Source organism: Catharus ustulatus, chromosome Z (genome assembly GCF_009819885.2).
Source record: "Catharus ustulatus isolate bCatUst1 chromosome Z, bCatUst1.pri.v2, whole genome shotgun sequence".
Taxonomy (NCBI): Eukaryota; Metazoa; Chordata; class Aves; order Passeriformes; family Turdidae; genus Catharus; species Catharus ustulatus.
This window is the reverse complement of record NC_046262.2, coordinates 36,577,674-36,600,441: the sequence shown is the minus strand read 5'-3', so window position 1 is coordinate 36,600,441 and position 22,768 is coordinate 36,577,674. Positions and strand designations below refer to the sequence as shown.

General features: G+C 38.5%; 1 protein-coding gene across 4 annotated transcripts in view; it reads right to left on the bottom strand.

The window, feature by feature from the left end:
* Positions 1 to 1,043: 1,043 nt before the first annotated feature.
* The window catches only part of TLE4 (TLE family member 4, transcriptional corepressor), a 97,516-nt gene continuing 75,791 nt past the window's right edge, over positions 1,044 to 22,768 (bottom strand). For 3 of the 4 annotated variants that reach the window (XM_033085592.2, XM_033085593.2, XM_033085595.2), the window contains 12 exons: positions 14,864 to 14,983; positions 14,266 to 14,319; positions 13,470 to 13,622; positions 12,156 to 12,288; positions 11,669 to 11,862; positions 11,402 to 11,478; positions 8,118 to 8,367; positions 6,792 to 7,039; positions 5,756 to 5,903; positions 4,994 to 5,144; positions 4,585 to 4,661; positions 1,044 to 2,762 (listed from right to left, as the gene is read on the bottom strand). In XM_033085592.2, coding sequence (XP_032941483.1) covers positions 2,655 to 2,762; positions 4,585 to 4,661; positions 4,994 to 5,144; positions 5,756 to 5,903; positions 6,792 to 7,039; positions 8,118 to 8,367; positions 11,402 to 11,478; positions 11,669 to 11,862; positions 12,156 to 12,288; positions 13,470 to 13,622; positions 14,266 to 14,319; positions 14,864 to 14,983 — 1,713 coding nt within the window. In that variant the 3' untranslated portion in view covers positions 1,044 to 2,654. The remainder of the gene's footprint in view (positions 2,763 to 4,584; positions 4,662 to 4,993; positions 5,145 to 5,755; positions 5,904 to 6,791; positions 7,040 to 8,117; positions 8,368 to 11,401; positions 11,479 to 11,668; positions 11,863 to 12,155; positions 12,289 to 13,469; positions 13,623 to 14,265; positions 14,320 to 14,863; positions 14,984 to 22,768) is intronic. The other variant, XM_033085594.2, reaches the window with a different exon arrangement.

The following is a 22,768-nucleotide window of genomic DNA, read 5'->3' as shown; positions in this document are numbered from 1 at the left end:
AAAAGACAAGGTGTATCCAATATGTTTATAACCAGTAAATTTTTACTTCTTCAAACAAGAGGAAATATTAACAGAAGGCATCTGTAGCACATTTACTTTTATAGAACATTATTGTGTTAAGTAGCACAGAACCTTAGTACAAGTGAAACCTTACACTATTCTGGGAGAAATCTGGAAAACTCTTCACTGTTAACTCTAAGGAACTCATAGCTCTGAGAGAAACTTGCCTCTACACTCTTCTACAACAAGTATTATGTAATCACTCAGAGTACAAGTAAATTACTTCATCAATTTACAGCTTGTTTTGACATTTCAAGAAAACCCAAAGTATTTCTAAGCTTGGGTTCATGTACCAGCAATCACCATAGGCTGGCCTATCACGACAAGCTTGCATGCTTGGGGATTTCCACCATGCCCAGAAATGGATTATAGAAAACAAAATTCAGATTTTCTCTTGGGCTTTTTCCATTTCCTTTTTTCCTGTTACAGACAGTGTACCTCCTCCCTCTGCCACCTCTGTCCAGCAGCGGGTTAATTAATGTGCCCTAGCTCACTTTAACTTGTGTTCATTTACTTCATGGAAGCTGGGCTAAATCCTTGATCTAAATCCAAACATCAGTGAGAGAAGTCTGTCTATGAGCATGAATTTTAGGTTTGGATGAGGAAATCCTGGTGTGATGCTGCAGTGCAACACCCTTCCCAAATCCTGCTGAGCTCCACATACTCACTGGGCATGTGAGCAGTAATGGTCCTCAACTTCACGCTCTCCCAAGGGATAACACAGGTATGTCAGATGGAAAATCACAAAACTGGGACAGGCAAAATCTGATGCCTCCAAGTGCTCAGAATCAGTGAAGTCAGGTAACGTGAGAAACTAAAAATTCCTAGGTTTCACTAACTCAGCTGAAAGTCTACATTGTGTTTCAGTGGCAAAACCACAAGTATCTGTAGTGGTATGTTCTGTGACTGAACGGCTGCACATGTGACTGAGATTATCACATACACGACAATGAGGGAGGAGAAAAAAAAGAGAAAAATTCATCTTAGAAGTTACTTATGTTTAATGCTTAAAAGTCTGAATGCACAAACAATAATCTACCATTATAGAAGTACTGGTGGTCAATACAATGCATTAGAACTATGTACAATGACACAGTTTAGTATCAAAATCTTTCTACATTGTAGAGTATTACGAAACTGTTAATAACATCAAACACTAAGCACTTAAGACACCATTTTTTGCTACCACATTTGGAACTTCAATAAACAGTCCATTTTACCTTGCAGCATCAATCCATTTCTAGTATGAAATTAAGTAATTTTCTACTTATACAATAAGATTTATCTACACGGGTCTCTTGATTTTGATCCATAGCAGCAAAGGCACTGTACATCAGCAGATCCACAGACTTAAAGTTTTTTTTTAAAGCATTCAAAAAAAAAAAAAAGTCACAGATCATAGTTTAACAGCAACAACAACAACATAAAAAGATAACACGTTGTCTCTGGCACAATGGCTCAGTCTGCGTCTGTTTTAGGGACATCCAATCAAGACTTGGATTGAACTGCTGGCGAACAAAGCAAGTCCTTATCCCAATGAGAATCCATTCCTTTTTCTATGTCGGAATGAGTACTCTTCTAAATCCTACCTCAGAGGTCATTGCTTTTGTAGTTAGTATATTGGTAGGCATCCATTCTTATTTCAGTGCAGTTTCCAAAGAACATATCAAATATTTTTCATAATCTCTTGTAATTGAAAAATTGCCCAAAGACACATATCCCCATTTCAAGGAAACATTGCAAAAGTTTCCAGAAGTAACAAAGGTGATTCTTTGAGGCAACTTATTGTACTCTCTACAATGTAACAAAGAGAGGTGTTTATATTAAAAAACCTAGCTTGACACCAAAATGCTTTATGTTTATCAACAGAAAAGCATTGAGAACAAATCTGTACACAAGATGCTATATTAACATTGCAAATATATAAATTAGCACATTCTTACTTAAAGTGAATTTAATTTAGATGTGAACTGAATTTGCCATTCATCACAGGCATGTAGATCACTGGCTACAGTTTGCAATTTCCTAAATTTCCAAGACTGTCTAAAATAGTTAAGATACAGCATCTTCCCACCAAATAATTATACTGTAATAACACTTAGAGGTCTCATCCAAGAACAGGACTAAAAAATATAACAAAGTTTATTTTTTTAAATAGAAACTACAAGTCTATTTAGTGTAATTTTAACTACCTCCTGAACATCCTTCTCCAAGATCCCCAATTTATCCACCTGCAAAAACACAAGTATATGATGCATTTTTCAAACTAAAGCCGGGCCAGACAGCTTTATTTAGTCAGTTCATTGTTAGAAAGCCTTCTTTAAACAAAATAAATACATTACAGCTATAATACATAATCAAAGAGTCAAGGTCACCATTAAGTATGCTTATTCCATCTTCTTCCAAGTAGATATCTGACAATTTGGTATCACAAGTTCTTAATGAACATTCACAAATCAATAGCAAGTTAAGAAGGTAAAAATAAATTCTACAACTGTGATGAGCATTTAAGTTTTCAGTTTAGAAGGAAAAAAAAAAAGGAATATACAGCAAAGTGCTAGGAGAAGGAGTTCTGTCTGCATTCAGATTTGTCTCTAATAAATAACTTCATAGACTGTAGCTTTCTTGTCCCCAGAGCCAGTGACAATGTATTTGTCATCCACAGAGATGTCACAGCTAAGCACAGATGAGGATTCTTTGGACTAGAAGAAAAAAGAAAAGGAAAAAGAAAATTACGTAATTCCAATCCTTCAATCCTGAAGGGCTTGAAGATTAATTGGAAGAATTTATAGATAGGGAATACATGAAAAGCTCATTAAAGTATCAGTACCATGGTGGCAATTTTTTTTTAAAATACTTTTGTTCTACAGAAAGATCTATTGTAAAATAAAGCAGTGGTAGAAAGGGAAGTGAATATTATAGACATAGAGGTAAAACATCAATCAAATAGAAGCAGTCCTTTCTATATACTTTAGAAGGAATGAGCATTTATTAATATTTTATGCATTTGATTTGCATAAAAATGAATGAAAACCCATCTTCTTCCCACTTATTTTGTTGTAAACAAGGAATATACACAGAGAAACACTTCGAAGCCCTACCTACCCACAGGTATGGAACAGACTCCACAGAAAGAACTGTATCTTCTCTCACTACTTTCCCAACACAAAAAGACAAAAGCTTTGCACAAAGGAAATTATATTATCATAGAGGATGCAATTAGGAAAAGACATTATGGTGGAACAGGATACAAAGTGTGTAGGAGCTGGATGGGACACTGGATACAGCAGGATGCAGTAGCTCTGCCTCTTCTGGCTCTGCTGTCTGTTCTAAGACAAAGTGTCACATCTACCTTCCTGCTTCAGTGCATGTTTTCTTTACATAATATATGTCCACACAATTTTCTGCCTGTTATCACAAGAGTTAAACACTTCCAAATCATGCTGTGTTTTGGTAAAGACACCTCTGTTCACTGCACTAGAATTCTCCTTATCTACCCCTCAGTGAGAAAGCTGTACTGGAATTTTTAAAATCACTTTTAAAGGTGATGTGCTCTTGTTAGGATGATTTGGGCTGTCTGTGGGGGCTGGTTCTAGAAATGGGGGATTGGTTTCCTAGTCTACTAGGAAAACTTAGACCCTACCTTTCTCATGTGTCAAGGTAAAATGCACTGTCTCCAAAGTGGAGACATGGCAGGCATCAGTACACATGAGACTGGTCATTTAAACTAGAGCCAGTTAAACAGTTCAATTTAATAAAAAAATTCCCAACCTAGAGGTGCCTGCAAGTGAAAGAAAGGAAAGATGTACCAAAAATCCCACTCTTCTACAGTGGCACTGAAATGTCACTCAGAGGGCTCAGAGGGACTATAGACATGTTAAAGTTTCCAGTTATACTTCAATGGGCTTCCAGTTTTCAGCCCAGGAGTCTGCTGGTCTAATCCATCAACACATCTCATCCAAGAAAAATACACATTGAATATTACTTCCACTGGTTTAGCTACATTTTGGACCTTCAGCAACTGTTCACCTAACAGCATGACTTGGGTACTGTATTCCACCAATATGCCGAAGGTGAGAAAGAGGAATTGTTAAGAACAATTTTGGATTAAATTTTGGATTGGTTACTTTACTGTAAGAGCTGAATTAGGGAAATTAGGGCGCTTGGGACTGTGTTTAAAGGCTATGCCAATCTGTGAAAAATGTTTGCAAATTGAGCACCAGCCAGTAAACTCCAGGATCACGGGATTCCGTTACTAATTCGTTACTTTACTGCATGCGGTAGGCATCTTCACCGCAAAAAAAAAGTGCGCCTTATAGTCCAGTGCGCCTTATATGATCTACAAAGTTGCAAAATCTGCCGGCTCCTGGGGGATGCGCCTTATAGTCCGGTGTGCCTTATGGTCGTGAAATTACTGTAGCTGCATTTCCACCTGAAAACTCCTTAGGCTACTGACAGACCCTATGACGTGCAGCTCTACTGCATTGTAATGTATGTGAAAAATAGCTTTTAGGAGATTATTACCTGGAATATACTGGCTCCATAAGGTGTTCTCCAAGCATTAAGAAGATTATCTTTTCCAGTGCTTACAAACCATTTGCCTGCAACAGATTGTTTAAATGTTATTGCTGCATTTTGTTTTCAAGGAATACACCTTGAAAAGAAACAGATGATCATAACAACAAAGCATTCACACATATCCAAAGAACAGTAACATTTTCATCTAGTTGCTCTATGATGTTCCACCACAAAATAAGCAGTATACAGAAAAAACCAGTCAGATAGGGCTTTTAAAATAAACATAATACTTAAATTTAATACTTAATTTTAAACTGTACTCTGTAGTTTAATAACTATATTGCACTCTCATTTAAAGGTAACCTTGAATTAATTTTTTGTGAAGGAAAACATTGATATAGAAAGATTTGCTTACCACAGTGAGCAAACTTGAGTGACAACACGCAGCTCTCATGAAGATGCAGCTGGTACTTGTCTGGCTTAGTAACATGCAGCACCTCAACATTGCTGTTCTCCATTCCAACTGCCAACCACTCACCAGTTGGACAATAGCCCAGTGAGAAGATCTGTAATTAGCACAGCACATGCTTCAATCAGTAAAGGAATGAGCTCGAGATATTCAAAACTGACCCTTGCTACGCTATTAGCACTATGCAAACTCACAGTTTCGGTCTACTGCAGTTTGAAAAACATGATAATCCAATTACTACAGTAATCAAGATAAATTTGTTCATGCAAACACAGCTGCAAAACTATGTTATTAAATGTCATTAAAACTGCAATAGTGAAGTACTGAATCAAACTATAAAAGTTAATGTCCAAGCTTATCTGACAGCTTTTAGAAATATTCTCATGAAGTATTTTTTAACTTGAATCTACCGAAATGGCAACAGATTGCAGACAAGAACATTTTAATCTGGCACTTGTTTTAAAAAACTGATTCTCCATTACTCTCATGGGAGAGGTACTAATCTGTCAAACAGTCATAATAGACATTTAGCTGCCACAAGAAAAAAAACAAAAATGAGAGTATGGAATACAAGACTAAATGAAAAATTCTTTGGAGTTCTCCTTGAGACTGTTTTTTTTCCTTTTAAAGAAAAAAAATTAAAATTGTTTGTTTTTAAAAACCACGAGAAAATTTTGTTAACATGCCAAAGGTTCTAAAAAACCTAACCTGTGATGTGAAGTCATGTTGCTGTAGCTGTCTCCCTTCTCTGAGATCCCAGGATCTGACTGTATTGTCCAGACCTCCTGTCCATAATTTGGTGCCATCATTAGAAATGTCAATACAGCTTGCTCCATCTGTGTGGCCCTGAAATTGCCTTGAAAATATTAAAAGAAGAGCAGCACATTTTGAGCAATAATACAAAATACCTTCTTCAGTCCCCCAGCTGTAACTTAGATTCCAATAGCAATCCCAGATTAATACAAACTCTGGGACAATCATGTGAGTTTTTTGATGAATTGATGATGCCATCAGGCCAGACAGCTAATGTGATTTCAAAAGGTACACTTAAAAGAGTCAGGTATTCTGGAAATCTTTGCTGCTGGCTGTGTGATACCCACTACTCAACTTAAAATAGTCATTCAGCCCAGAAGACTGCAGCATGAAAAGCAAAATTACCTTCGTTTAAGAAAAATGTGCAGACCACCGAAGTTAAAAAAAAAAAAAAAAAGCGGACTAAATATCAACATCAGGTAGTAAAAGTTTGACTTTACATCCAACACCGATATTACATGTAACAACATATACACAGTGCCGTGCATAGAGGCTCCATGTGACCAGCTCTTAACTTACTGTCTATCACCAACCCATACTCCTGAAAGGCTAAGTCTGCAATGCAGTAATTTACACATACCTTTACCCAAGACATATTTGCTGGATCTCTGATTAAAGAGATTAGAGTAAGAGCAGCATATAGCATGGAACAAAGAAAATCATCTGTTCAAGGAAACTACAGCAATATTGTCATCAGCTGATATTTAGGTGACTATAGTTACGGGCTGATCAAAAGGCCTGGAATGATGAAACTCTCAAAACCAATAAATAATCATACACCCTTTTGTCAAGCTATTACCATGGTTATGCTGAACAATAGAATACTGGAGGCATCTATGCATGGAGAAAATAAATATGCAAGCAAAAGCACATTTGTGGGCTGTGTCTAAATAATTCTTCAGAACCTGATGATCCACTTTGGTCGACCTACCTTACTAAAGTCTGATTATGCAGATCCCACACTGCAATGTTGCCATCGCTACAGCAAGAGAAGCAGACCTTGGAATCAGGGCTGATAGCTAGGGCATAGCAAGCTGGAGCAGAAGATGTCAGCTCAGCTTTGATGCGAGGAGTTGGAGCTGCCAGGTCCCAAATGGATAATGTGCTGGCTTCCCCACCAACAATCAGGGTGCGGCCGTCAGGGAGCAATCTGCAGGAACGGATGTAGTTGTCTCTGTTCTGTGGAGACAGAAGCCATCAAGAGATTACTCATGAGGAAAGAAAACAGCATTAACATGAGAGCAGAAATCCATAAAAGTATTGTATTCCCTCCTGGTTTTAATGAGCCATTTATACTTACGACAATGATAAAGTGTATTAATGCCAGAAAATTACATGACATTAGGGAAGTACTTCAACTTGATCTACAAAATTCAGCAGTGAGAGATATTTAATCTTAATTAGCATCAAAATGCAAAGACCTGAACCCAGCCCAAAACAATTCAAGATAGCTGAATTTGACAGCTGGTGTAGAAAGTTGCATTTTCATACTCTGTTTATTTCAGCACATTAACCTCTCAGCATGGGGAGTACCAAATTCCCTGCACACTTTCCCCCTTCCCATTCCAGTGAGACTTGCTGCCACCATATAGGGTATGTCAGAGGAAAATATTTGGGCAATTTTCCTCCTTTGTGTACCAACCTGTGTAGCAATTCATTGTGAGTCTACATGTGCTGCACAGTTCTCATTTTACTGCCTCTGTAACAAGCAGCATCATCTTACTAAAAACTGGTAAATGACAAGAGAAAAGCTGCTAACAATAGTTCATCTTGTTAGCACATTCAAATAATTTGTGCATAACACTCAGGGATATTTTTAATTGCCACATTAAGACAGGTCAATGCATTCATACACACACATAAAATACGTGACACAATCCCCAAATATTCATGAAGAATACAGCTGCAAGACAGCAATTTTTAGCATGATAGGGTATCAACAAGCTGTAAGATTGCCAGCAAATGTCAAAGTTTATAAACAGTATTTGCTTCACTGCCTTTGAACTTTCCTCCTACCACAATTTTAGGATATTAAAAAAGTTTTGATTCTTTGTGGGGGAAAAAATCCACAAGTATGGTGAGGAACATACTTCAACCTCAGCTCTAATAGAAACAACAAAATTACAAACGCAATACCAACCTGTGATACCATGACAGAAACCAAATACCCACTTGCCCTTTACACCTCAGTGGTATCCCTGCAATCTTAACACAACATCCTATCTTCTTTCAATGCTGTATGCTGCTGTTCACCTACCAGGCAGTCCAGCTGAGAGACAGGGCTCTTGTTGCCAGGGTGGCTGATGTCCCAAACCTTGACACAGCCCTTCCCACCTGTGTACACGTGTCTCGTGGGGTTGCTGATGGTAACTGCACACACAACTTCCCCGTGGTTCAGGGTGTTGATCTGACGGGCATGGCGAGGGATTCCTGGGCCAATGAGGGCATCAGGAGGGAAAGGAACCGGCTGCATCTGGCCATCTGCACTTACATGAAAGGAGTAGGCCCTGAGGGCAAAAATAATTAAGGGGATGATTTAAAGAATTTTACTTCAAGCCTGTTTCAGAAAAAAGAATCAAACACATGTTTCCACTGCAGGCATTCATGTTGTGGTCCTCAGCCTCATTTTTTCACAGATATTTCACAGAATATTCTGGGCTGGAAGGGACCCTCAATGATCATCAAGTCTGACCCTTAAGTGAATGGCTGTATGGGGACTGTGCTCCACTCAACTGAGAGTTGAGGTATCAAGTATTTTAATAATGTAAGGAAACAACATTTATTTATCTATAGCATGGCCCTCCAAGCACAAACATAGGTACTCAGCTTTAAATGTGAAAAGTCAAGCACCAATCAAATAAGCTTTTACAATTCATATTTTGATGGTTTCTGGCATGAGTGAGGCTATATGACACCACTCTTAATTTTGGATAGGATATCACTGTGTGAAGAGAAGGGAAGGCAGGTTGGGTCAGGGCCCCTGGAAGACAGAAATAGTTGGCTGGTTGCTGCCAGAGCATGGTGGGTAGCTGCATGCCAGGGGACATTTGGCTGCTCGCTTTACTGACTCTTATGTGGCAGCTCCATCTGGACTGCTGCCAATCTGTCCCAAAACTACCGTGGGTCCTAGGCCCCTCGAGCAAAACTGCTCAGCACTGTACCTAAGGGTGCAGAGAAACTTCTACCAGCACTGAGGAGTTAAGTCCTCAAGGCACGGTTGCTGACAGCTGACATGACAGACCAGCTAAAATGCACTGCAATGGAATTTTTTGTTTTGTGGGTTGTTTTGGGTTTGGTTTTTTTGTTGTTGTTTTTTGGTTTTTGGGTTTTTTTGTGTGTGTGGACTCGATACAACTGCTACAGATCCCAATTTCTCTTGCCAAAATCAGGCCTCTCACTGAGAAAGAATCTGTTCTGTGATTGCTACTTATGCCACCTGTGAATAACCTATCAACAGCTTTATCTCAAAGCATTTTCCAGGAAGAACAGTTAGGTTGTGAAATTGTCTTGTTCTGAGATGCTACCTGATACATCACATCTATTACAAGAGCACAAAATTTTTAAGAGGATTTACCTATATATACCAAGGTATGCTTAGTGGAAGGCTTTAATTTTCTTAGACCTAAAAAATCATCATAATGGTCACAAAAAATCCATTGTCACAATGGTGGGATGAGAAGAGGTCATGAACAAATTGTTTTATGATAATACTTGTAAGTTTACTTCCTTAATTGATACTTCAAAATTACTAAAGAAGGCAGTATTCACAATTAAACTACTGAATTTGTCATTTAAGATTCACAATGCATTAACACTAGATCAATAATTTTCAGTGGGATAAAATGCATTAGCCATCTTTCCTATTTATATACTACCTTTCTGTATTTATATACTGTACAATACTCAAGAATTGCTATAATACCAAAGTGAAAAATTTGCTATTAAGGGCCAGATCCCAAATGTACCATATGCTGCCCACTCCATTTCAGGCCACTCAATGTAAAAAAGGAGTAAATGAGAAAATAACAATCTTGGAAGGTGTGACAACTATCACACTCAAGACAAAGAAAAGTCAATATAATCATTCTAAAACAACCACAGATTTTTAAAGTTTCAAGTCCTCTGGCAGATAAATGACAGTTATATTTAAATTTAAATAGATATCAATAGAGCAACAACATTTAAAAATCTTGGAGATACACCAGAATTTAAGTGATTTGATTTCAGTTTGCCTCATATTTTATTCCACTCAATTTTAACAGATAAGATGTGAGCATGGAGGCTTCTGAACCCCTGCAATTGCCACTACTCTCACCACAGTAAGCAAAGCCTAGTAGATCCAGAGACACTTCTTTCCAGGTGACTGACTCCATCAGAGATGAACTTAAATCCAGTGAGCATTTGAACATTACATCAAGACATTTCTTAGAGCCCACACTGTATATAATGATCTGTGCCCCACAGAATTTTTAATATAAGCAGCTGGTCTGCAAACTGCTGTACATCAACTTCCACATCTTCCTTGTGCATTCACCTAACAGGGTGGCACAACTAGCAGAAAAGTAAATTACTGTGGTTACCAGTGTGCGATGCCTGAGAGATGTGGACCTGGCTCATGATTTGTGTGATGTGTGCGCACAAGGAGTTACTAGGCCTGATCACTCGTCACCATATGTTATTAATCCTGCAAGCTCACTGGCAGGAAAGTGTATGCATCTACTCACACAAATTCAAGTGTGTGACTAATCCCAACCACTCCCACACAAACACATTCACACACAGAAGAGCTGGAGAAGGACTGGCACAAAGACTGTTTGACCGTCAAACTTTTCAGTATGAACTGGTCACAGACTCCCAGAAGTGTCACAAGGAAGCGGGACTGGATGAATCCAAAATCTGGATCAATACAATCCCAGTTTTTACAGTTGCTTTAGTTTTTCTCCTCTCTGCCTCAAGAGGAATGTCAGCAGAGAGTTCCTCGTCTCTGTAATTTTTCTTCCAAGGCTGACAACACAAAAAGTCTGGTAAAGCAGGTCACTTTATACAGGTCAGATCCATCAAGGATGAATCTGAGTATTATCATAAAATAATTCTTTTCAATACTTTCAATCAAACAAAACATTTCAGTATTCCTTTTTCTGCACACAGCTGCTAAGCTTGCAAGTAATTGCGAGGCTTTTGTGAACAAAGAAATAATTTTTTTTAAACTGAGAAGCAGAGTACAGTAGAGATGGAAAACTGAGAACCCATTCCAGCTTGCATTTCCATAAACAACCAACCAGTCAGATTTGAAATTCACCTCCTTTTTCCATTTATTTCTGTCTCCTTTACTTTGTATCACCCAGTCCATGTCAACTGCTATTAGTCTTCAAAACAAATTTACAAATGCAACTTTAAGATTACACAGTGATTCTCCTGCTCTTGCTGAATAGCTACACTTATTTCTATTCACACAATAGTTTTCAGTAGCTAAGGGGAATTACAACCAGCAATGACTTCCAACAGATGATTGACTTATAAAGCTGAATGTTTGATACTCACGGTTTTCCTCCTGGGATGCCTGTGAGATTAGGAGGGATGCCTGGGACTCGCATGTGATGATGGGGATCAAAACCAACCTATAGTTTTCCCCAAGCAAAACAAAAAAGTGTATTAAAGTAAGAATTAGGCAAAAGAAGACTGTTTAATTCATGTTCTCCATAGCACACTCCCCAAACCACAAAATGAGTGAACTAGAGTTAACCCCACAGGTCTCATATTTAATACAAACAGATCTCAAAACTAAATGCTCTAACAGCAAACACTTACCACTGGAGATCGCCCGTAAGCAGCTGCTGCTGCTGCTGCTGCAGCTGCTGCACTCATTTGAGGGGAAATATTGTGTAGACCAGCATAGGCAGCTCCAGGGCTGGTCAGCTCCCCATTCATACCAGCATGTGGCACGATACCAAATGGAGTAGGATAAGGACATGGTACGGCCATTGGTGTCCTTAAACCTGAAGCTATAAGAAGAGAGAGGAGGGGAGAGTGAGAACTCACAGAGGCATTCTAGAGCCTGTTTCATTCACATGAAACACAAGTTTCAGAAAACTGCAAAAATCCCCACATATAACCCAAACTAAGTAGCCAGCTAGCCAAGGAAAGACAGACAACAATGTATTACAGTGCTGAAGAACCAACTCAGCACCCAGTTTAAGCATTTGTAACATACTGACTTGTCATTACAGATTCAAAGGGAGCCTGACAAGGGACAAATGGTCACTGTTTCACACCACCAAAATACACGGACACTAACCTATGGGATCCACACCTTGGGGTTTGCCGGGCACTGGCCTCAGTCCAGGAGTGGAGTTGCTGCCTGGAGTTGGGGCATCAGTCCGTGGAGTTGGGGTATTTGATTTAGACACAGGAGTGGTAGATTTCTCATTCTAAACACCAGGAAGGAAAAAGGAAGGCAGTTTGTAAACTATTTTCTCATTATAGCTAGTGATTAGTGATATTTGTCTCCTAGGTTTGGGTTTCAACAGTCCTGGCAATGAAGAGAAGATGCAAAGACACTGAAAATGACAGAATGGCTTTGGTAATTAACTACAGTCTTCACAGCTTTTTTCATCAGGATAACATGTAATGATTCAGAATTAGTTAAATGACTGAAAATCATTGCCCTCTGACAATTGGAAGCATATAGTGGTCTCACTGTGCTCACGGACCTCCCAATATAATTTTCTGTGAGGGATGAATAAGAGGAGCAGAAAAAAAATCCCTGAACTGACCAACTACTCATACCCAAGTGTGGTGCTAGAAACACAGGATGAAGACAGTGACAGGTATAAAGTCAGGAACTGTGCAGTGCTGTGTTGCTTTTGTGACAGGCTTGTTCATCAGACACACCACTGATTCCCAGGTCTGAGCCTGTCATTCCATCACCTCTCCTGAGCACTACATTCACTTTAAGCCTTCTTTTTATTTATTTTATTTCTTTAAATAATTGTATACTCTACCCTGTGAGGAACCGAGAAGGGAATTACTGTGCAACTCAGGTAGGTGATTAACTGTGGCCACAAACAGGAAAGGAAAGAACATCCCTTGCAGGCAGCTCTTTTCTTTCGCATTATGATTTGCGATGCAAGTCAAGGAAGGCTCTTGTAAATGACAGATTACTTTTTAGATAGAAAATAAAAATTATTGTTGTTGTATATAGCCTGGTAATTCAAACAAAGCTAACAACCAAATCACATCCAAGCAGGGAACTGAATTTGCTGTAAACCGCAGCGCAGGAAAACAGCTCAAGAAACCCCTGTGTACTTTTATTTATACTCAGAATAACAGTTCTTCTTATGGGGGAGGAGAAAAATATCTCTCAGAACACCACATCTATCATCTACTCACACCACCAGTGAAAATAACCTCTTCCCATCTCCAAAAAGGACTGTGGACTTTATATTATTTCATTAGACTTTCTTGAAAAGATAAATTAAATTAATATTAAATTGATGCTTCACAGTGCTTTATTGACAGCTGTGGAAATACAAATTATCTCCAAACAGAAATCCAGTAAGCATATATTTCAGCCTATGATGAGGGGTCAGAAGCATTTTGTAGCACTTACAAGGCTAAGTTCTTTGGATTTGGAGGAAGGAGTACTACTAGAGGATGCAATAGATGCCGGACTAATTGGTGCATCTTTTTTCAGCAGTCGAGTCTTGTCCAAGCCATTTTCCCGTGGAGAGTGTGCAGGGCTCCCACGGGGAGAAGAAGGATCCTAAATATCAAGAATATGGGTTAGCACAAAAATTTCATACTTGCCACTAGGTCTTTTCCTGAGCAGTCCTCAAACTGGAATTAAAATCTATCATAGCAAGTGACACATTCCTTCCATTCTCAATTGATTTAGCTGATACAATTGTAAAATTGAGACAGATAATGAAGGAGGATTTTTTTTTAAGAACTCTTAAAATTTGATGCCATTAAACCTTGAAAAATAACGCCAAAAATCTATGGGTATTGAAATAGGCAAGTAATTATCTTTTTTCAAGTGATAGATTAAAAAGATTTAATGCATTTGGCAGACCTGAAAAGGTTCACACATGAAGTCATGGCCAAAGCAAAAGAAAAGACAGACACTCTTACAAGCTGCACCCCCTCTGTTGTGCTGGGCTGGCTTCAAATATCTTGAGAGAACCTTTTGTTCAAAGGGGAAACAAGAAGTACTTTATAGAAGTAAGTGTTTCAGATCTGATTTTTATTCTAAAGAAAGAGGATACTACCAAATTCCCTCAGGCATTTCTAGTTCCTTTATGAAGGCAAATGCCATAATCATATTCATAAAACCAATATGCACAGAATCCACTGAAGATATCCTCACCACCATTTCTGCAAGGTAGAAAAAACACCATTGTGTATACCTCATTGGAAACATCAACTACCAAGTTGTCATCACTCTTTTCACCATCGCTGTCCTGCAATGACAAATCACAATGTGTTAAAAAAAATTTATTTAATATCCCAATGTCTCTTAATAACTACGAAAACAGAGGGCAGCAGTTCACAAATCTGCAGTGTACCATTCACTTTTACCAAACTTTATACGATAACACAATTAAAGTTTTTCAGTCACCTATGGGTCTTCTGCTTAACAGGTTGCCACAACTATAACCAGTTTTCACACTGGTGGAGAACAAGGGATGAAAATCTTCATTCAAAGTGGCACTGCACTATGAAGTGGAGTCAAGACTGACTTCGATAACAAGTCCCAGTCTAACTAAAGCTCAGCACTATTGTCACACAACTTCCAGGTGCTTTGTATTTATATCGTTAAAAATATATTTATATTGTTAAAATCATATGCACCAAAACGTTTAATTAGCAGAGACACTAGAGGTAGGCAGCAAAAAATAGTTAAAATTTGGCCCTCATTTTAAAATTAGTTATGCAGTAAAAATCAGGTGACATTACAGAGGAACACTGAAGTTCAACAATGCATAATGTAGACAATCTACTCACATAACGAGTTGCTATTTCCTTCTCTTCTGTTTTCTGTTTTTTACTATCTGAAGAATAATCTGTTGAATTTCTGTGCTTTTCTGCTGTTCTGAAACTGGCTGAGGGAGATACAGAAGAGCTCTGCAGTCCAAAAAGAGGAGAAAGCATCTTCAGGCCCTCATTCTTAACAGTGGTTCATTTGTCACTACTGTTCAATACATGTTACACTGACAGTACGATCCAGAGCTGTTCTCACAGAACAAGAGCACAGGTTGGGTTTTAACCAGAGACAGCGACCCAGCAAGTGCCTCGTATCAAAAACTGCACTACGTGTTACAAGCGACAGAAACAGGTGATCAACTGACAGGTCATAGTGGCTATCTGCACTGCCAATGGGATGAATTTTATGAATACTGTGCACTGGTCTTGTTTTGGTTTGTTTCCTCTACAAATATGCAGGGTTAAGTCAGTAGTCCCAAAAGAGGGGTGTGTATTTGCACATGTGTGTGTGTTTGCCTGTGTAAACCAAAAAGAACAAAGAGGTTCAAGGCAAGTCACGCTTCAGCAAACATTTGAATGAAGATTTCTACCAAAGAAATAAGCAAGCTTCTGAACAGTTTTGAAGCAGGCAAGAACAGGAGCGAACACCTAAACTCATTTTATTTTGCTGCCTTTTACAATTACAGGCTCTGCCTGCAGCAGACAGAAACAAAACACAGACTGGTTCAGTGATTCTCTTGCTATTCTACAGTTCTCACCTAGTAATGATTGCTAAAGAGCATACATATGGACAGGAGAGAAAGGAAGATAACATGTACTTTATGCACTATCATCCAACAACTCCACTCTACTCCGTTAAACAAGGTAGGCAACATTTATCAAATTCTACAATATTTTCAAAGCTTTGTGGAGCCTGTATCTTCGTATACAAAAAAGGAAGCAATGAAAGATGCAACACTCCCTCTGGGACTGATTTTAGGAGCAGCAGCAGCAGCTTTTGGCCCCAGTTCAAGAAAGCATTTAAGTATGCACTAAACTTTATCTCATTCTGAAGTCAGTGGTTGAACATACATAAGTAAGGATGTGTTCAGGTTTTTTGCAGAATTGGAAATGACAGCAATGGAGATGAAAATAATTGTCAGTTGAAATTCTGCTGACTGTTTCCATCTCTGTTCTCCTTTATTTCTGAGGTGGTGAGGAACAATCAAAGAATTCCTGGCAGATGGATTTTAGATCCTACCATTCATCCAGAAACACTTGTTTGGGGTTGTTTCCTCTATGCATGATGGACAGTTGTTGTTCCACATAAAACTGTACAACACAGTAATCTGGTTTTGGGGTTTTCAGAATACAAATCAAGAAATTAGCATTTACATTTAATAACTTCTGTTCCATCACTATTACAGAATTTCTTCTTTTCCTTGTTGATATTTCCAGTTCTTGAGAACAGCAGCTCAGATTAATGAGTGGTAGAATTTGCAAAAATCTTCTGTATTTTTGACTGGTAATTGTTAATTACCCTCTAAGAACACTGAGTGGAAATAAAAATTTTAGAATAAAGCTAGTGTTGAAGGCACAGTTTGTGCCTTTCCCATACTGTGCAAATACATCTTAAAATACTAATTTAGTTTAAAGTAGATCATTAATGAATGATTATAGCAAATAACACAAACTAACAAAGTTTTTTTTGCTCTGAAGCCACAACACATGTTAAGACATTTGGAGACAGCAATTCCAGGGTACAGAAGACCTTAAAATAAAGGCCAAGTAGAAACACAACATTAAATGAACTGATGACTTGAAAAATTTATTTGTTTCTGCAATGATATAGCATAGCCTTTCGCACAAGGTTTTTATACAATGCTCCTATTACATTTATATTCATTTACAATTTGGAAGGCACTAGATTGTAATGTGAATTCAATTCATTATTTCTCAACTTCACCCTACAGAAAGCAATTTGCTTTAAAACAAAGAAAAATAATCACCAATAAACTACAAATTAAAGTGGTGTCTAAAGAATTAAACTACTGCACTTACTTAAATAGGAATATTTATTTTCAAAAATTTGAAACCATACAGTTCAATTTTTCACAATCTGGTTAGCTATGTGCTGTAGATACCATTTTAATCTTTGGCTTCACTACTTAATAAAGTAATAAATTGAAAGTCCCTACTAGAAAGATAAAATAGCTAATTATCACTAGCACATTAAAGGATGAGCACCACATTGGGCATTGGGGCAATGCACACTGCTCAATGGTTTTATTGCTTGATGGATCTGACCTTATACCAATATGAAAAGATCCTCTTGCAGCATTCTCACCTGATGTTAGCAAAAGAAAATGGAGACAACTCACCTACTGACAGCAGGCAGAACCTCATTTCCCAATCTGAAATTAGGCCAGTGTACTAGGACATACTAGTGTACTAGGACATAATTTTGCTTCACGGGTCAATTACTACAGAACAAAACTAAACACTCCCACTTTTAACAGTCACACCCCTTTCCTGGCACAGAGCCAGCCTACCAATATCCCCAAACTGCCCTCCTTTCCCTTCAGCATATAATGCACCTGCCACGTAAAGATCAGCAACTTCTTGGGATGGAACTCTGGTACTTTTGCGGGCAGATCTAAATTTATCCCTTACGCTAAGTAATAAAGATATGTCACATACACAGACAATGAGCTATGGTCTAGATCTCCCTATGGACCTAGTGCCTACTATGTTCACTGTGTGAGAGACAACAGTATTACTCATACTGAGTTCCCTCTGTTGTTTGTAACAGCATTTCAGTCTGTAAGCTCTGATAAGGATCTACCCTCATTGAGAAAAACAAGGATGTAACAACATCCTCACAGCTTCCACTGGCATCAGATTCCTGCAAATAATCCTTTACCCATCCACACCCAGGTTACTGAGTATGCAAGCCCACAAACTCCAAGAGAGGTCCTTAGATTTGCAGACTGTGAAAGAAAACCCCATTAAAATACACTGTTCAGATGACAGACTCTGCCCTGTTCCTTGATTAAAACATCAGTGCTCTCCTAACAGCTGCCTTTAAGAAGCTGAATAGCATAGTTACTTAGAGAAATGAAGTGATTCAGCACTATGACTTGGCAGGCTGTAACTTAATGGGCCAGAGTCCTTGTTTCAGTAACTATTAAAATTTATAGAGAAATGAAGTCTTTTTTACACTGCTGTTTTTCTCCAATAAAATGCGTTAATCTACTAGAAGAGTAGCATTTTCCTACTGAACAATGCTGAGTTTGCTCACATGTAATAATTATATCAGACATGGGAAAAAGTACTCTTTGGTGAAAGTACGTTACACTTAGTTTGTATTTGAGCAAAATGTACCAGTTTTTCATTTTCTGCTTTGATAGAACATTTTTATTCATGGCAAACACACCACAAAATGCTGACAAAAAACAATGAACATACATATTTACAGAAGGGCCAAGCACATTGCCAATTTACTTAAGAAGTGGAACAGTGCCTTTCTAGTGCTGGACTCAGTATTTTTTGCACTAGGCTATAGAGCACAGCATGCTATGATTGAGTCTCTTTTTTGGCCAGTGCTGAGCACAGTGCTAACTGAAATGGTCTCCCACCAGAAGGACCATGCTGTTTTCTCTCCAACACCATCAGGGCCCTGATCCTGGTGGAGTATCAGTGCCATACACGTGCAAATTAAATCAGCATCAAGGGAGCCACGCAAGCTTCCTATGCAGCCATAAAATTCTCACCAGTATACCCACTGTCTACTTGAGATAATTAATAGCTCAAATTGCTAGGGGAAAAACAATCAGTTTTACCTCTACCTTCCACTGGAATTTGGCTGCATCAACACAGATAGCTCACACTGTAATGTGGCAGAAATCAGTGTGGAAATCATAAATCAAACTGTACAGCCATCCAGCTGCAAGCCCCAACTCCCCATATGCTGACTTCTCCAGATAAGACCTGGCCTGAGTATACCAAGTGATAATTAAATGAAATCAGTGTTATAAAAGTAATGACTAGAGATGACAAGATGAAAGCCTTCCTACATGTTAAAGCTGGTAATTCTTTAAAGCATTCACGAGTATGACCATTCCCCCATGTCCCCTTACTACTATGCCAAAATGATGTATTTGGAGTGGAATAATTAAAACAATAATTCTCAAACAAAGTGGGAATTACAAGATAATTAACCATACTGAAGTATTAAGCAAACTGCAGTAAAAGCCAAGGATGCTCAACGCTAAGGTCAATTACAGCATAATTATCTGAATGACATTATTGCTGTTATAAAGACTGTTGAAAGTATAAAAGAAAGTATAAAAATGGATACAATATGCATCGCAGGGAAACGACCAGGCAGTAATGCTGCTTCGTAGGCTGATGCCAATGTTATAGATGGAAAGACCAGCACTGGAGCTTGGACTCAGGCACTGCCCTAGGTTTGGGTTTGGAGCACTAGACTGCCTAATATTGTAAGCACAAATCAGAAGTGGGAAAAGAGAAAAAAAAAGGGTTAAGACTTCTGACACCCTAAGTGTGAGATGAAGACTGTTCTGGAATGAGGTGGGAGGTGTCCTCCCAGATAGGTGAGAGGCCAGGGCAGAAGAAAAAAAGGCAGTGCAAATACAGAGAACATGTGCTCAGGGAGGACTGCAGCCAAGGGGTCCCATCAAGCAAGCCTAAGGGTTCTAAGCTAACCGATCTACCTGTTTAAAAAATGAACTCTTTTACATACCTCTATATGCACAGATACATTACTTTGATTAAACTCAGGATGATCGTGTGAAATGCTGTGGGTTCATCTACAGATACCATAACAGAGTATTTGCAAAGCGATTCTGCTTCCTGAAGTCACCAACACTTATACAGCCCTTTTGTTGCTGGTATTAATATTATTATTATTATTGTTATTATTACATCACAGCATCTGCATGGATGGACACGGACTTTATCCTCTTTGCTTTAATTTTTAAGCACACTCTCTGCAGCCCTTAGGCAAGCAGATCTTCTTTACCATAGCCTTACCTTGTGGTCTACATAGTGGGTCATGATCAGGCTGATCAGTCAGGCAGTACAACCTGGACCACAGCTCTTCCAAAATGGTTCATCAGAGGAGGCTAGCAGTCAATTCCAGATGTATCACTCACTGGTCATGGTGGACTTCTTCAACATTGTCATGTCCTTTTTTTCCAATCTTTCTCATCTCGCCCAAACTAAAACCTAACTTCCACTCATCCACACCATGATCAATTTTTTTGTTGATGTGTTATTTACTGCCTTTTCCCTATGGTTGCATTTTCAGACACCAGAAAAAGCTTCAGTAATTGTCAGTGAAAAATGCAACCAACTAGCTAGGAAAGATACAGAACAAATCCAATTATAACATCACATGACCCAATCTGAGTTAAGTGCACTGAGTTTTGTAATCAAGCATGTGATAATTAATTTTAATACAAACTATGATTAAAATGCAAACTTTGAAGTTTTATATAGCATTTTTAACCACTAATTAACTTCACTAATTGCAAAATTAATGAAGTTAATTAGAGGATAAGAGTGCCATAAAAAACCATCAAAGTCTAGATGTGCAGTGTTGTCTGCAAAAGCAATGAGAAGGCCCTCAAATATCCAGAATAAAGAGAACACGCAGCGTCAGCAGTCTTCAAAATCCAAGTATTCTCTTAAGTGTTATGTCAAGAGAAATAAGAGATATATGTGTATATTATGTATAGGGGTGTGTGTGTAACTTCATTAAAAATGCCTATGTAACTGTTTACAATTACATTATCCTCTTACCATTGGTGGTATCATTGGAGTATTTATCTGAGCTAATTAAAAGCATCAAAGTCTAGATGCTATGAAATGGGTGATAAAATGAAGCAATAAACTACTATGGTTGCACACATTAATTCCAGTTGTATTCAACATATACTTATCAATTTGCTGGAAAAGCTGAGAGGCCCACACAGCAACAGTTGAAGATACCCAGCAACTTTGATGTATAATACTATCAGTGTGTGATGATGCTTCTCTGGCCCCTCCTGGTGTACAGGTTCATGTCGGTGACAAGAAAAGTAGATGTTTAAAGCAATGGTGAGGTCTGCTGGCTGTCTTTTGCAGATGGATTTTTGCAACAAATCCTTTAAAATACAGCTTCTCCCCTAATCATTGCCTGGAGAACATAAAACACATAAGGCATAATCACTGCTTGATACTGTGAGGGTCAAGAAGTATGGGGAGAACTAATGCAGCTTTAGGACACACAGTGGAGCAGCAGAAGAACACAGATGAAAGTGAAAAAAGGAAGGCCAGGTTTGGGTTAAAGTTTATCCTAGCACAGACACATGAAGACAGTGAAATCAAATGTGCCAAGAGTAACAAGCACCTTTTGGTAAGCAGAACAGTTTGAACGCAGGACCTGGTTTCAGCAGGGAACAAAATAAAAAGAAGTAGATGGCAAGAAAAAGAGTTAAACATTTCTGATAGGTTTGTAGAAGCCTCAAAATTCACAAACTACATTTACTAGGAAGTATGCTCTCACCCACATTTTGCTACTTGCTAACATTGAATTTAATTGACAGTAAGACAATCTGGGCACTGTCAAACATCCTCCCCCACTCAATCCATAGAGCAATTCACTTGATCCATTCTCTCCGTTCAACACCCTGTGATTCTATTTCCTCCCTTGACCAGACCCCGAAATAAGAATACATGCTTCAGAACACAACAGAGTAGGTGATTTGGATGGAAGGAAAAGATTTGCAAGACGTTAAGGCACAAATTGCAACTGGTACAGACAATAGAGTAGATGAGCCCCAGGGCATAAGCAGGTTGCAAAGGAATATCAATCCTAATGATCCCAGAAAGGAGAAACATTCCAACATCACAAGCCTGGAGATGCTACCTGAGAAAAATATCCTGCTGGCATTTTAGAAAGTAAGTGAAAATCCAAGACACACCTGCATACTGGTCATCAAAGCAAGTCTCTAAATGTTACTTCAGCCAAAATCAGAGTCACTTAAAGGGAAGGGTCAAAGGTCATCAAGTTACAGAAATTCACAGAAATTCAGAAGAATTGAGGGTAAATATCTTTGGAAACTTGAGAAACTGAGCAGTGCTAAGGAAATATGAAACTATATACTCCTCTCTCAAGTATTTATTTGGGGTTCCAGTTACTGATGTTTCATGCTATTTCCTTCAGCAGAGATCTGAAATAATTTGAGCAGTTCCAACAAAACAGAAACACAAACAGAGAACAGAGAGTATGGGCAGTTAACTACGGAGAAAGAGCAAGGGAAGGCATGTAATCACAGAGTAGGAGAAAAAGCTCAACTAGCTGGAACATTCAATACAGCAATTTAATTGTGGGCTCACCACCATGAAAGAGAGAGAAGAATAGCCACCAGCCTGCATTACAGGTTTTGAGTCACTGAGATGTTATAAGGCAAGGAAAAGCAGCCGCAGACCATGAGTGTTCTTTAAAAGCCAATGATGGACATGCATAAAAATTCTCAACATCCAACATATCTCCAGGATATCAACACTAATTTTGTTTTCACAGCAACTGCATTTAAACAGAATACACAAGGATACTTGGTAAGTTTTCAGAATTCTAAAAAAACACTACAGAGGGAATGTTTTATGATAGCCATTAAAGGTTTGTGTCAGTATGCTTTACACTCTGTTCCTGCAAGAATCAGGAAATCCCTCTGAAGAATAACTGGGTTTCGCTCAGAGTCCTCTTTTCAGACCAAGCACTGTAGTAGAACTGTTATCCTTCCACTTTGCAAAGTGATTAAAATGGACTGTAAGGCATAGAGCCAAGATGAATGCAAACATTTTCCTGCAGCGTCTCAAGGCACAAGGGTTATAAAAATCCCTTCAGTACTGGCAACCAAAGTTAGGAGGTAAAAAATA